The sequence below is a fragment of the Trichechus manatus genome, unplaced genomic scaffold (genome assembly GCF_000243295.1).
Source record: "Trichechus manatus latirostris isolate Lorelei unplaced genomic scaffold, TriManLat1.0 scaffold00117, whole genome shotgun sequence".
NCBI classification, from domain to species: Eukaryota; Metazoa; Chordata; class Mammalia; order Sirenia; family Trichechidae; genus Trichechus; species Trichechus manatus.
The window spans coordinates 897,657-913,199 of NW_004444053.1; the positions used below are offsets into that span (position 1 = coordinate 897,657).

The 15,543-nt window shown below is 35.3% G+C and overlaps 1 protein-coding gene across 5 annotated transcripts in view; it reads left to right on the forward strand.

The window, feature by feature from the left end:
- DCAF6 (DDB1 and CUL4 associated factor 6) overlaps window positions 1–14,933 on the forward strand; it is a 211,588-nt gene extending 196,655 nt beyond the window's left edge. For all 5 annotated transcript variants that reach the window (XM_023738429.1, XM_023738425.1, XM_023738426.1 and 2 more), the window contains 5 exons: window positions 2,376–2,514; window positions 4,068–4,224; window positions 4,848–4,936; window positions 7,314–7,419; window positions 14,469–14,933. In XM_023738429.1, the coding sequence (XP_023594197.1) occupies window positions 2,376–2,514; window positions 4,068–4,224; window positions 4,848–4,936; window positions 7,314–7,419; window positions 14,469–14,533 (556 nt within the window). In that variant the 3' untranslated portion in view covers window positions 14,534–14,933. The remainder of the gene's footprint in view (window positions 1–2,375; window positions 2,515–4,067; window positions 4,225–4,847; window positions 4,937–7,313; window positions 7,420–14,468) is intronic.
- The last annotated feature ends 610 nt before the right edge of the window (window positions 14,934–15,543 follow it).

A 15,543-nucleotide genomic window follows, 5' to 3' on the forward strand; every position in this document is an offset into this window, starting at 1 on the left:
ATATATATATACACATTTTTTTTTTTTTTAATGGAATATTCTTTAACCTATGTTTTAGATTCAGCAGTATGATGCTGACATTTTCCATGTAGTTGCTATGGATCTTTATCGTTTTTAATGGTGGCATAAGTGTTCCATGTAGCATAATTTATTTAACCTATCTTTTCTCTGTGAACATTTAGATAATTTCCAATCTTTCTTAATTACAGTACCATAGTGATCATACTTACACATATATTTGCATACTTTTTTAAGTTTGTCTACATTATACATTTTCTAAAGGTAAATTGCTGAGTCAAAGTTTATACATGTTTTAAATTTTAATAGATATTTAATTTATCCTGAAAAATATATTGTATTGGAACTCTAATATATTGCTGGTGGGAGTGTAAATTGGTCCAGCCATGTTGGAAAACTATTTGGGAGTATATACTAAAGATGAACATATGCACATATATCTAGCACTTCCTATCCTAGATATATACCCAACAGAAATGCATAATATGTAGCACTATTTTAATAATCAGAAGCTGTTATGCCAGCAGTAGAAAGGGTAAATTATGTTTAGACAAAGTAATGCTCTACAACAAAGAGTTTGAATGAACTATAGCTAACATGCAACAACATGGATAAACCTTATAAACATAATGTTGAGCTAAAGAAGCTAGACACAAAAGGATATATATTGTATTATATAATATATATTGCATCATTTAATTAAGTTCAAAAACCGACAAAATTAATCCATGGTGTTAAGAATTCAGAATTGTGGTTACCCTTAAGGGGAGAGTAAGATAGGAATAGGGCACTAGGAGACTTGTGGATTTCTGATTATGCTGTTTCTTAATACTGGTTCTGATCACATGGGCGTGTTCCATTTGTGAAAATGCATCTATATACACTTAAGATTTTCCACTTTCCTCTATATGTATTCCACTTTAATGAAAAGTTTACAATAAAAGTACAACTTTATTTTTTATATATAGAACCACTTTCAAACTCCTACCAGTAGTGCCAATTTTCGTGAACTCTTGCTACTGTAATAGACAAAAAATCTTTGTGAATCTGACAGATGTAAAAAGACTTCAATTTGTTGTTCTCTTTTTATTTATTATTAATGAAACTGAGCGCCTTTTTGTATATTTATTAACTTCATTTCTTCTGTAATTTTTCTACTCATGTCCTTTATTTTCCTGTTACATTGTTTTTCTTACTGATTTGTAGACTTTTTATATATTATGGATTTTTGGTCTATTAAATGTCAAAATATAAAGTTTTAATTAACAAATTCAGATTATCAAGATTATTAAGTAATATTATGTGTTAGGGAGTCCTGCTGGCATAGTGGTTAAGAGCTTGGCTGCTAACCAAAAGGTCGACAGTTCGAATCCACCAGCTGCTCCTTGGAAACTATGGGGCAGTTCTACTCTGTCTGTAGGGTTGCTATGAGTCAAAATCAACTTGATGGCAGTAGGGTTTTATCATGTGTTAGACGGTTCTTCTAATAGTTAAATCAGTCTTAAAGATAGGCCGTTCTTCAGTCCCCTACTCTGTCACCCACTCAGTTCTATGGAGGGTAAAATCTGCCAACATCTATACTCCAGTATGGAGTAGATATGTGAAAGATGTTATTTGAAAGTCCTTATTTTATTGCTTATATATTAATATTCTCTTTATCTTGATTGGAACCCTGGTGGCGTAGTGGTTAAGCATACGGCTACTAACTAAAAAGTTGGCAAGTTCAAATCCACCAGCCGTCCGTCCCTTGGAAACCCTATGAGGCAGTTCTACTCTGTCCTATAGGGTCACTGTGAGTCGCAATCGACTTGGTGACAGTGGGTTTGGTGTTTTGTTTTGTTTTGTTTTATCTTGACTAGTCTATTCTTTGCTTGGAACATCTTTAAACAATGTTTTAAATAAAATCTGAAACCATAAATTCATTCACTGGTATTATATGTTACACTTAGTTTCTTTTGGTTTCTCTTTATGCCTTTACTTTTCCTTATATGGAGAGGAGGAAAACAAATTAGAATCGGATTTACTTTATTTATAGTAAATTGTACATTAATTTTATACCTACATTGTATTTTTATAAAACAGCCCTTTAAAAAATAGTGTGCCGCATGCTATTTTCTTTACTCTCTCAACCAGTACCAAATTTCTAAGTGATCTCTTGAACTAAAACATTTTATTTTAGTAACTCAACTAGTCTGGTGTAGTCTCACTGTTGTGTCTGCCTTTTTATGCATTTGGTTGAGGGTGCCTTATTAAAATAATGTGTGTAAAGTATCTTCTAGACTTACTCATTGTCATTCTGTACTGGCCTGTGAATTTTTTTATTTAGTTTTGTTTTTATTTTAATATGTAATTCATAGACGCTCTGCTGTTGCTCGTATTCAAGAGTTCTTCAGGCGAAGAAAAGAAAGGAAAGAAATGGAAGAACTGGATACTTTGAACATTAGAAGGCCACTAGTAAAGATGGTTTATAAGGGTCATCGCAACTCCAGGACAATGGTACCAAATGCTCATGGTGTTATTTGGGAGAAATTGTGATTTCATAATATGTATGTTTTTTCCATAATGATTATCTCCCTATATTGCCAGCATGATTTCAATATAACATTATTGCACCTTCATAGTTATCTCTTTACCTAAACATAGTTCTTTTAGTCCTACATTATACCATGAGAGACCATTATTTTTTATAAGAAGATTCTACCTTACCGAGGAAATACACTTTATTTTTAAATTTTAGCTTTTACAAGTAACTATTGCTTCTTTTTTGCTCTCTCACACTTGCTTTCTACCTGAAAAGTTCCCGTAGATTTTTTAGCTTATATTAGCTCCCTTTGTTAGTTTTGGAAAGAAGGATTTAGATTTATGAAAATCAGATTTCTTGCAAAATATAGCCAGATTTCTTGTAGCATAACCCTTTTAAGTTTGATAAGTGAAGACTTGTTTTAGTCATCTTCTCTCTCCAGACTTTAATTTCCTCTTGGAAAAGAATGGACCAGATGATCTCTAAAATCTTCTCCTAGCTTTTATAATCCACAAGTCTATACACCCAATGCAGTATTAATTATTTACTAAGAGAATCTTGCTAAGTGTTTAATATAACTGGTTACTCTGAATTATTCATTTCTAGAAAGTGTTGTTCTCTTCATATCTTCATCGAGTTATTAAAAAGTATCTACAGAATCTATTTTAATTTGTTTTCTTCAGGGCCTGTGTAAAAGGTTACTTTGGGATGGGGAAATACAAGTTTTCTCTATAGGTATCACTGGCAGTAATAATTTAATTGTGTTTTTTAAAAGGATGCTCATTATTAATAGATGTAACTGATTAACCTTTCTTGCTCTTTGCTGGTTAAAAATTTAGATGAAAATACGTAGAGGAAGGAATGAAAAAATAAAAAAGGAAGAAGATAAATATAACAGTAGCTCCAAGTAACAAAAAAACTGGCTGCTCTTTTTGGGTAAACACCAAAAGGAACAAAGTAGCAGCCGCAGATAAAGTGATTGAAGAAATTCTGATCTGAAGTACAAAGGTTTTTCATGGTTCATTCATGTGCATCCATTTAAAAAAACATCATCATAACCACTTCAGTATATCATATTCCTTTTGTTGCATTGCTCTGTAAAAGAAAATGTTTATATAATAATGGCTAATAAAAAGATCAGCACTTTGTAAAGCTAAAATGGGACAACTCTTGGAAAGTTCAGCAACATATACGTAAATTTCCGTTTACTCTCCAGAACCCATAAGGTCCATTTACTAATTAATAGTTATTAATTAATTACCTACTGTGTGCCAAGTACTGTTTCAAGCACTGGAAGTATAGCGTTGAACAAAGCAAAATCCCTGTCCTCGACGAGTTCTTTTCATTACTTACTGCCATATTACCCTTGCTGATGAATCTGTATCATGATTTTAAGATACTAGAAGGCAAAGACTATTCAATTTTTATTTCATTGTCTAAGCCAGTTTTTTTTTTTTTTTTAACTTGAGAATAGTGTAAATCTTCATTTTGACAACTTGGATTTGAATTTTCTTATAATTTGCTTTAGATAAAAGAAGCCAATTTCTGGGGTGCTAACTTTGTAATGAGTGGTTCTGACTGTGGCCATATCTTCATCTGGGATCGGCACACTGCTGAGCATTTGATGCTTCTGGAAGCTGATAATCATGTGGTAAACTGCCTGCAGCCACATCCGTTTGATCCAAGTAAGATGACTTTTTATAGGCAAGGGACAGAAATTATTAGTATGATTTATGAAGTCAAAATGTTTTCTAGTTGCTAATAAGACTAATCCAAATTATCCTACCAGGCAGTCACTAGAGTCAATATAGCCCTAATTGGATTTAAAACAAACAAAACAACTATTTTCTATTTTTGATAGAAAGTATAAGGAATAGGTCAATGAGTTTATTCTCTTAATACTTCTAAGTTTTATCAGTTTTGAAAGGTTCAGCATGACTGAACTCTTCACTGCTTAGTCCAAATCGACCCCCAGTCTTTACATGTCTAAGTTAATTTGCCAGAACAAACGCATTTGCTTGCTCTTGCCTTTTATTTGAAATTGCCTGTGTATCTCATAAAAGAGCAGTGAATAAGAAAGAAACTTCAGTGATTTAAAGATGGTCTTAAAATTACATCCTAAGGTAACTTGTAGGAAATCTTCATAATCATATTCTCAATTAACAGCCAAATTTATCAGTACAATTTCAAGTTCAACTTTATAGATATTGTATAGCTATAGATATATATGTCTATGTATATATAAATATAGAGAGAGAAACATACCATGTTTCTAAGATTTATATTAATATGTAAATTTTATTTCTAGTTCTAGCCTCATCTGGCATAGATTATGACATAAAGATCTGGTCACCACTGGAAGAGTCAAGGATTTTTAACCGAAAACTTGCTGATGAGGTAAGATCTTTATTATGCATATTATAGACCATATTTGATTTATTCCTAAAATGCCTTCCTAAGAAGAATCAAGTTAGTGCAGTTAAAGAGATCAAATTTTAAGAAAAAGAAAACTTAAAAAACATACCTATAATACTAGAGACATAATATCAAAATAGTACCTTGCTAACTATAATGTAGATTATTAGTAATACCTATATTAGGTGTATTCTAGCTTAAGAAAAATAAGATTTGACCATTTGTGGTTATTACAATAACAAATTATTTTAAAAATTTGTCCTTAAGAAAATAAAAATATAGCTTTACCATAGCTGTCCTTTGTAATCAATAGCCATTTTTAATTGTTTTGTATTTTGAATTTTTTTAAAAAGGAAATGAGACTTTCTCAGAAGCAACAGGTAGCAGAATAAATGATTGGAGAATCTGTTCCTTTATTATTATATTCTAAGATTTCCTTAGCTTCTTGCTAAAAGTAGTTTTCAAACTGAATTCTCCAAAGCTGTAGGTTTCTTGTGGGATTGGGAGAGAGAAGGTAGCTGACAGGAAGGCTGGACTCTGGACTTTTCCTCCCCAACTTCAACCAGAATTTTTATATAATGGGTTTTCATATAAGATCTCTTATGAAAATAAGGGTTGGTTGCTAAAAATACTGGTAAGTTGGAAAACCACTACTCTAGAGCAAGGTTTGAAAAAAAACCAAACCTGTTGCCATGGAGCTGATTCCGACTCACGGTGGCCCTATAGAACAGAGTAGAACTGCTCCATAGAGTTTCCAAGGAGCAGCTGGTGGATCTGAACTGCTGACCTTTTGGTTAGCAGCCAAGTTCTTAACCACTGCGCCACCAGGGCCCCAGAGCAAGGTTAGCAGTCCACAGTTCCCACATAGACTTTCGCTCACTTAATAGGTAGGCATTTATAAAAGACTTTCTGTATGTCCTGGGGATAAAGAAGTAAAGCCCAGCCCTCAGAGCTTGTAGTCTAGTGGTAAAGACAGACATGTAAACAGACTATAGAACACAGAGTGATCAGTGACAGAGGTATATGCAAAGTGTTTTAGGAGCAAAAAGGAACAGCTGTGCTTGTTAATAGGTTGGATGGGGTGGGAAAGTCTTCACAGAAAAAATAAGAATTGGACTGAAGTTTGAAGAAGTAATATTTCACCAGGCAGACAAGGAGCAAAGGGGCATTCAAGACAGAAGGATCAGCTTGTGCCAAGTTATTGTAAGGTAAAATGAACCATCAGTGTGGCTAGAACCCTAGGGTACATGTAGGAAAGTTAGCTAAACTGGGCTAGAAAGGTAGGTGGAACCAAATTGTAAAGGGCCCTGTAGGACACCCTAATGAGTTAGGAATTTATTATATCACTGGGGAACTGTTGATAGAGTTTAAGTCAGAATAAAATGATCAGATTAGCATCCCCTTTTTTTTCCCTCTCATACTCTCTTTCTTCCCTTTTTCTTTCCTTTGCCATGCTCTTTGCTCTTCCTCTTTCTTATTTCCTTTACCCATGTTTTATACAGTAGCTCTCTAGGTGGTTGTGGAAATTCATTTAGTCTTATTCTTGGTTCTTGAGACACAATTCATTGCTAACTCTTGTCCAGAAGTATTTTTCAGGAGTACTTTGCCTTAGTCAAGATGTCTTCTCGAGGGACCCAAGTGACCAGGGATAATTATTCAACACTAGAGTGTCACTAAAAATATTAGTTCTGCTATAGAGAAAAATACTGAGGAGACACAAAGTAGACTGTTCTGGGAAACAAATTACAAGTAAAAGCTAAATTGAATTCTTGAATATTTTAAGTAGTCTTGAAGTTCAACCTTTGTCTTCCTGCCACAATTGAAAGAATAGTGTTCTCTGATCTTATTGTCTCAAATGCAAGAAGATGACTAAAACAAGTCTTCACTTATCAAACTTAAAAGGGTTATGCTACAAGAAATCTGGCTATATTTTGCAAGAAATCTGATTTTCATAAATCTAAATCCTTCTTTCCAAAACTAACAAAGGGAGCTAATATAAGCTAAAAAATCTACGGGAACTTTTCAGGTAGAAAGCAGGTATTTGGTAGCCTTAAGGCTGGAGCCCTGGTGGTGCAGTAGTTAAGAGCTCGGCTGCTAATCAAAAGGTCGGCAGTTGAAATTCACCAGCCGCTCCTTGGAAACCCTATAGGGCATTTCTTCTCTGTCCTATAGGGTCTCTATGAGTCGAATTGAGTTGATGGCAATGGGTAACCTTAAGGCAGAAACATAGATGTGGTAGATATACATACTGAAGTAACTTCTCCTGGAACCTGCTAATTTTTTAACCATATTCTGAATCTTCAAGAACAAGGTACAGTTATGTGTGATCTTTGACATGGTCATTTAACTTGTCTCATAGGTTATAACTCGAAATGAACTCATGCTGGAAGAGACTAGAAACACCATTACAGTTCCAGCCTCTTTCATGTTGAGGATGTTGGCTTCATTGAATCACATCCGAGCTGGTAAAGAACTTTGAGTGTACTATCAACATCATTGTTATATTTGAAAAACGTGTTATTACTTAAGATCTACATTAATGGGATTTATATAATTTCCTTAACATCATATAATAAAGGCAGTTAAATCTGAACCTGTGAACTCTTGATCTTAGCACAGTTAACTTATCACCTCTTGAACCAATTTTCTTGAAAACTGGTCAAAATGAAAAGATAGAGTCACTTGAAAACTTTCATCACCTGCTCTTTTTTCTCCCCCCTCAATGTGGAGGATCATACTATAAACTTTAAGATAAATTATAGTAAGTACCGTCTAATAGTTTATTTGGTCAAAATCAATCATAGACCAGACAAAAATAAATGTAACATGCTAAGAAGGTTGAAACAGATGCCGTAGCATGTTTTCTCATTTTTTTTTGTTTTAGATGATAAACTGAGGTTCAGTGTCATGGATACACAAAAATGTATATATTACAACTATTATTCAAGAAGGAATTGAATAATCTACATTCATAACATTAGAAAAGGTCCAGTATCCACTGTAAACAAAATATGATTTTTTGTTTATCACTCTTCATTGATTTCATAAATTAAATTTCTTCATATGTGGGGTATTATCATTTAATAATAATAATAATGTTTGTGGAATGCCTGTAATGTGTCCAGGCATTATACTAGTCATTTCAAATTTTATCTTCCTATAACTCCAACGGTTTCAAAGGATGTTATTTGTATTGACTTACCCAAAGTCACATAACTGATCAAAGAGTGAAGCCTGAATTTGAAACCAGTTTTCCAAGCCTTTACTCCCCTTTGACCTAGAAATTTCACTCACAGGATGATCTGATCTTGACTACTTTTCTAGTTCATTTACAGTAGTTTCCTTCTCTATACTCCATCCACTCTGGCCCTCTTGGAATCTTTGGGATATACCAAACTTTTTTTGTAACTATGCTATCCTCTCCCATCCTCGCTCATTGTTAGTATAACTTCTACTTATCCTTCAGGTCTGTATAAGCAGTGGCTTAAATATCGCTTCTTCTGAGAGAGGAAGTGTGAAGAGAGAAGTATTCCAGACAAAGTAAACAACATACAGCATTTTCAAAGCCCTGAAAGAGAGAGAATGTGTGATATATTTGAAGAATTGAAAAAAAACATCATTTGTCTATAATTAAAAGAATTGGAGAGAAAATAATCCTCAAATTGTAAATACTAGCTATTACCAGGAGAGAGTGAAAATTTCAAATAGTCAAAACAAAAATGAACCTGGAATATAAGCAAAAAAATGTTAATGGTCCAGCAAAATATGTTTGCAGCACTTCTTTGGGCTTCTGTGTTATTTAATTGGTCACTGTAACATCTTTTGATCCATTTTCTTCAACACAGTGAATGGCCTTTAAAATTTATCCATTCGGGTTTCAGATACAAGGAGGCACCATTTTATAAACAACAATAACAAAAATGTTTGCTCATTATGACTCCTAAAATTCAATTGTTCTTAAAAAGAGATTATCTTCTTCAGTGTTTTTCTATAGAAAACTAATTCTCCTTCCATTTGTACACGAACCCATTCTAAACAGGTGCTAATATGGCATTGGTTTGTTAGCTAATAGTTGCTACCATAATATAAAAATTCCCTTTCTTCCATTTCTGTTTGCCAACAATCAAAAATAGACAATTTCTAGTTGGTTTAGTCATTAGCTCATCTTCTTGTTCCTCTTATGTAAAAGTCTACATAGAATAAGGTACCTAACATTTATATTTCTGATGCTCTTATCCTTAACATATCTAGGTATTTGATGGGTAAATTAGTAAACCACTGTTTTCTTTTCCTTACCTTCAGTGTCCAGTATGCATGTGCAAAGAGACTTAGTAGTGGACTTTGGCCAAATAAGCACAGGCTGGCTACAAGATAACTCAGTCCATCCACTACTCCTAGGTCTCCTAGGAGGTGCAGGTAATAGACTTGAGACAGTCCCTTCCTTCTAGAGCTATGGTTTTTTATTGAAGGGTACTCATCAAATCCCCTATGGGGCTTTTTAAAACTACATATGCCTGGATCCCACCCCATAAATATTCTGATTCATTTGATCCAAATAGGGTTTGGGCTTCTGCATTTTTTAAAAAGCAACCAAAATTATTCTTATGAATACTACACTAAAGACTTGTAGTCTAGGCCTCTTCTTGAGATATAAAGTTCCTTCTGTGATCCCTAGAAGCTTTGATAGGCTTTGGGAAGATGGTAATGGGTATATGGACTGTTGCAGACTCTTTTAGAATATCTCAGAATGTGATCAAGTTCCTCCCCTGCTGAAAATTCTCCTGTGCCTCTCTGTGTTCTTGGGATAGAGTACAAATGTGTTCACATGGCTTATAAAAACCCTATATTGTCTCTTGGCATTCTCTCCTTCATACCTCTGGACCTTTGCACATGCAGATTTAGGTAACCATAGCGTTCTCATGATGGGTTTGTAGAGCTAACGGTCACATTGAGCTCACAAATACTTGTCAAGTCATGCACAAATTCACTTCATCAGCAAATCCTGTTAACTACTCCGGAATATAATCTATATCCATCTACTCTTGGTCTCCCACTTCCACTTTTACCCTCATACAATCTGATTTCCACATAGCAGCCAGAAGGGATCCTTTTAAAATGGAAGTCAGTAAACTTTTTCTGTAAAAGGCCAGATAGTAAATACTTTAGGCTTTGTGGGCCACACAGTTTCTGTCGCAACTACTCAACTCTCCCGCTGGGAGTGCAAAAGCAGCCATAGAACGGACGTGGGTAAGTTCTAATAAAACTTTATTTATAAAAACAGTCAGTGGGCTGGATTACCCATAGTTTGCTAACCTTTGTTTTAAAACATAAATTAGATCATCTCTAATTTCTGTTTAAAATTTTTAGTAGCTCTCCATTGCTCTTAAAATAAAACCCAAAGTTCTTACCGGTCTACAAGGTCCTACATGACTTAAACCTCTCACTTCTACTCATTCCAGTTTTCCCCTAGCTTGCTGCATTTTAGCCATGTGGTCTCTTCTCTTCGAACTCATCAAGCTTGTTACCACCTTTAGGACCTTTTCACTTGCTGTGTCCTCTACCTGAAAGACTTTATCCCCAGAACTTCACATACAATTGAATGTACAGTTGAGGTCTCAGCTCCAGTGTCACCTCCTTAGAAAGATCTTACCTGGTCACTTAATCTAAAGTTGCTCCCTGTGCTCTCACACCATCTCCCTCAGTCACTTTCTCTTCATTGCTGTATTTGATTTTCCTCAAGTACGTATCACTGTTACATTTCATTTCTTTATATGTTGCCTTGTTACAGATTAAAGGAGAAAAGCACATTTGTTGTTTGTTGTCTCTCTTCCTCCTCTAGAAAGTAAGCTTCTTAAGAGCAGAGACCTAGTTTGTCTTACTCACAGTTGGATACTTAGCTCCTAGAACAGTACCTGGCACATAATAGTTGCTTAATAAATGTTTGTTGAATGAATGGGTGAATGAACGAATGAACTTTTAGTATCAAATCTATAGCTAATGATGAGTCTTGTACTTATTCTCTTAAGAAAGTAAAATAAATTCTTTGTGGAGTAAAGTCTGGAAAATAAAAACTATTTTTGTGGAACACAGGTTTGCTTTGGGGATTTTTTTCTCAGATCCTGCCTGTTCTCTCCCCATCCCCACCTCCCACCCCCCGATATATGTCTTAGGTAAGAAACTTATACCTTCATATCATACCTTCCTCAGCCAAAAATAATTTTCTGAAGAAACATTTCTAACAGAAGGAAGGAACATTTCCACAAACTTAAACCTTATTTACAAAGCAATTTTGCTTTTTCTGCCTTTGAAAACAGTGGATATAGAAGTGATTCTTATTTTCATTTGAAAGAACACAGCATTCTTCGAATCTCTTTGATCTGTAATTGCCAACCAGAAATTTGTGGAAGTATTGAATTGTTTTGCCAGTTTTACTGCTCCAGTAGCACTTGTGAACAGATTTTATTCAATTTATTTTTAGAAACTGGGTTTACATTCTAAGAGATCACTCTGCAGCAGTTGAACGAGTTGAATTTGAGGAACAAATAGCTATTCTGCCCTGCTCCTCATTCCAGAAGCCACTGTCAATTATTTTGTGACATATTATAAGAGACTTTTGGCCCTCACTTGTCTCCTTTTGTCTTGCTTTGGACTCTGCTTTAAATGCTGTGACATTTCTTCTTAACCCTCTATTTCCCTATCTTCATTTATATTGTGACAACCAAAAGAAATTTGGGTAAGAAGCCTACAAAGTTTCCAACAGGGTGATACTGCTTTCTCATGCTCCGTTGATATGACACAATGGGTTTTTTTTTTTAATATAGTCAATCATATCCAAGATTCCTAATTATGATAAAATACTTAAGCAGAATAGGAACTTAATGTTTTATTCTCTCATGAAAGTATATGACACAGTAAAAATCTTGGAATCTTTTTTATACTAACACCCCTTAGGTAGATGTTTATTGGTCTGAAGTCCTTCCACTGTTTTTATTACTTAATAATCTGTGAAGGTCTATTCGAATCTTATTTTGTTCATTTAGTTTACAAATGTGTATTGAACACTTATTATATAATAATAGCTAAATTTTTTTATAATTTGGGTTAAAAATCAGATACATAAACATTATCTTATTAATTCCTTAAGCAATTGGTGATGCATCATGTTAGGCACACATTTGATCCTGAGTGTGTCAATCTTACTTTTCAGAAGCTAAAATTATTGGTATAACCCCTTTCATATTTATTTATATATAACTAAGTAATCTGTTCTTAGAGTGAAACTAATACATTGATTTTATAAAACTGAATAATAATTAAAAAAAATTTTAACACTGGAATGAAGTCAGCATAAAAAAAAAAAAAAAAACCAAACCCAATTGTCATCAAGTCTATCCCGACTCAGAGCAACCCTATAGGACAGACTAGAACTCCCCCATAGGGTTTCCAAGGCTGTAACCTTTACGGAAGCAGACTTTCACCTCTTTTCTCCCACAGAAAGGCTGGTGCGTTCAAACTACCAACCTTCTGGTTAGCGGCTGAGCACTTAACTACTGTGCCACCAGGGCTCCTTGAAGTCACCATAAACCCCAAAATCAAACCCGCTGCCATGGAGTTGTTTCCAACTCATAGCAACACTGTACGACAGAGTAGAACTGCCCTGTAGGGTCTCCAAGACTGTAAATCTTTACAAAAGCAGACTGCCACATCTTTCTCCCATGGAGTGATTGGTTGGTTGAAACCGTCAACCTTTTGATTAGCAGCCGAGGAGTTCACCATTGCACCACCAGGGCTCCTTGAAGTCAGTATGAAAACCAAACCAAACCCGTTGCCATCGAGTCGATTCCGACTCATAGGTACCCTGTAGGACAGGGTAGAACTGCCCCATAGAGTTTCCAAGGAGCGCCTGGTGGATTCAAACTGCTGATCTTTTGGTTAGCAGCTGTAGCACTTAACCACTACGCCACCAGGGTTTCCAATATAGGGGTGATTTAATCTAATTCAATGGGACCATCAAAGATGTATTCCCCTTTGTATATTGTCCCTGGTGTCACTGACCTAGGATCCAATGGGAATGCTTAAGCCTCTGTAGATAATAAAATCTCAAGATTCAGCAGTAGATAGTGGTTAGGTAAAGTCTTCTCTTGCTGTTAGTGAGATTGAACCATTCCCCTATGTCTAACCTTAATATTTTCCAGAAGGGGTTCCATCCTAGTAGTGGTAGTGATTTTATGCTGCTGCCTTCTTTTTATACCCTAATGTAATTTTTCTTCTCTCAGTAAATTTACATTTATTCAATAAGCATTCATTGAACATCCTATACTAGACTCTTAGGATATAAAGATAAAAGATATAACTCCTGCCCTCCAAGAGTTCACAGTCTAGTCTTCAAGAAGATACACAAACTATTATAACAATCATGATCATTATTATAAGGGTCACAGAAGATATTCTGGAATGTGGAGGAAGGAGTTCATAAGTCTGCAAGTTGAGTGTTTAAAGAAGTCAGAGAAAAGTTGCACAAAAGGGATAATGGTCATACTGAGATGAATAAGCAGATCCTTCATAGCTGAAGAATGGAGAGAAGTACCCCAAGCAGAGGAACAGCAAGTGTAAATCATGAAAGCTTGAGAGAACATGCTGTGCTCCAAACCAAACCTGCTATCGTCGATTTCCAACTCACGGTGACCTTATAGGACAGAGTAGAACTGCCCCCATAGGGTTTCCAAGGCTGTAAATCTTTACAGAAGCAGACTGCCACATCTTACTCCCGCACAGTGGCTGGTGGGTTCAAACTGCTGATCTTCTAGTTAGCAGGTGAGTGCTTAACCACTGTGCCACCAGGGCTCCTTCCATGCTGTGCTCAGAGATTGGCAAGCATTTAGCCTGGCTGGAGTATAAGGTGCCTCGATAAGCATGTCCAGAAATGAGACTGCCCAAGTAAGCACTCAGCACAGTTTTAATTACATATTCATTTAAGTATTTAGATGAGCTCCTTCAGGGCAGAGACCCCATATATTTGTTTTGATTGCCACTGTATCCTCAGTTGTTAGCACAATGCCTGGAATTTAAAACATCTTTTACAAACAGAATGACACAGATCCTGAAGGGTGGTCATCAGATTCTCTCTCTTGCAGCCTCCCCCTCTGTGGTGCCTGACATACCTCTTTAGGATCTAGACTCCAAGGAACACAGTTTGAAAACAACATATCAAGATCTTTAGGTTTTTTTCATCATCATTATTATTATTACTGTATATGTGTTAGAATTATATGCATATTTAAGGCTAATGCAGTGTTTCTTGTACTGTTGGGGTCACTATGAACTCGACAGCAAATAACAAGAGACAAATAAAAAATAACTTAGCTGCCACACAGTGGTGAGACGATTTTTACATAGTGATATGTTAAATTGTATACATTTTAATGTTTTAAATAAAAAGCATTGAAAATTAATTATAACTGTAACGCTAAAAGTATTCATTCCCTTTGGTGATTCCCCTATCTCTGTTTTCCAGACCGGTTGGAGGGTGACAGATCAGAAGGCTCTGGCCAGGAGAATGAAAATGAGGACGAAGAATAATCAACTCTTGTTGGCAAGCACTTAGGTGTTCTGGAATTTGTATAAGACATTTATTATATTTTTTTTCTTTACAGCGCTTTAGTGCAATTTTAAGGTTTTGGTTTTTTGGAATTTTTCCCTTTTTATGGGATAACCTAACTTTGGTTTGGAACGATTGTGTGCATGAATTTGGGAGTGTGTGTATAACAAAATTAGCAAAATGTTTTAAAAACTTTTGCCGTGAATGAGGAGTGCTAGACGATGCAAAGTGCAATATTTTCCCTAACCTTCAGATGTGGGAGCTTGGATCAGTGTTGAAGAGTAATTTTCATTATAGTAAAAATGTTGTTTCAAATAAATTTCTATACTTGCCATTTGCATGTTTGTTGCTTTCTAATTAAAGAAGTTGGTTGTTTTAAGATATCCTGAATTTGACTTTTTATTTAATGCCTGGCTTTATCACCTTGCTACTTTGATCCATGTTTTTCCAATCTGTTCTGTAACAAAAGAGGACTGTCCTTCCCTATTCTCTAGATTTATTAACCTTTTCCATTTTGACTTCGATAATAGGATCACATAGAAAAGCTTCTTCCATTTCTCCTTCCAAAGTACTCTGTCTTTACCTGCAATCATCATCTTCTCATGATTTAGTGGTAGTTCATTACACAAGTACAGGAGTTAGGCTTCAAGCATAAATCATTGACAACAGCATGGAGAGCTCGTGTATTATATATAGCACAAGCTACGTAAGGCTTCTGACTTCTGGTCCTCTTTTCTCCACTGTCTAGATTTCAGCTGAAAGTTTCGACTATCAATTTTTCTAGTTTCTGATGTTCCATAACTCATGTCCACCTCCATTCAACTTTAGCCACCCACACCCAAACCTAGATTTTTTAGGTTATGACCAGAAACTGTTCCTGCGTGCCTAATCCACCAGTCATCCTCCCTTCCCTCCTAAATATTCATTCTGCTATTGTCTTTCCCTCAGTCTATACACATGCTCACATCTCTTCAATCCATTCACAAAATAA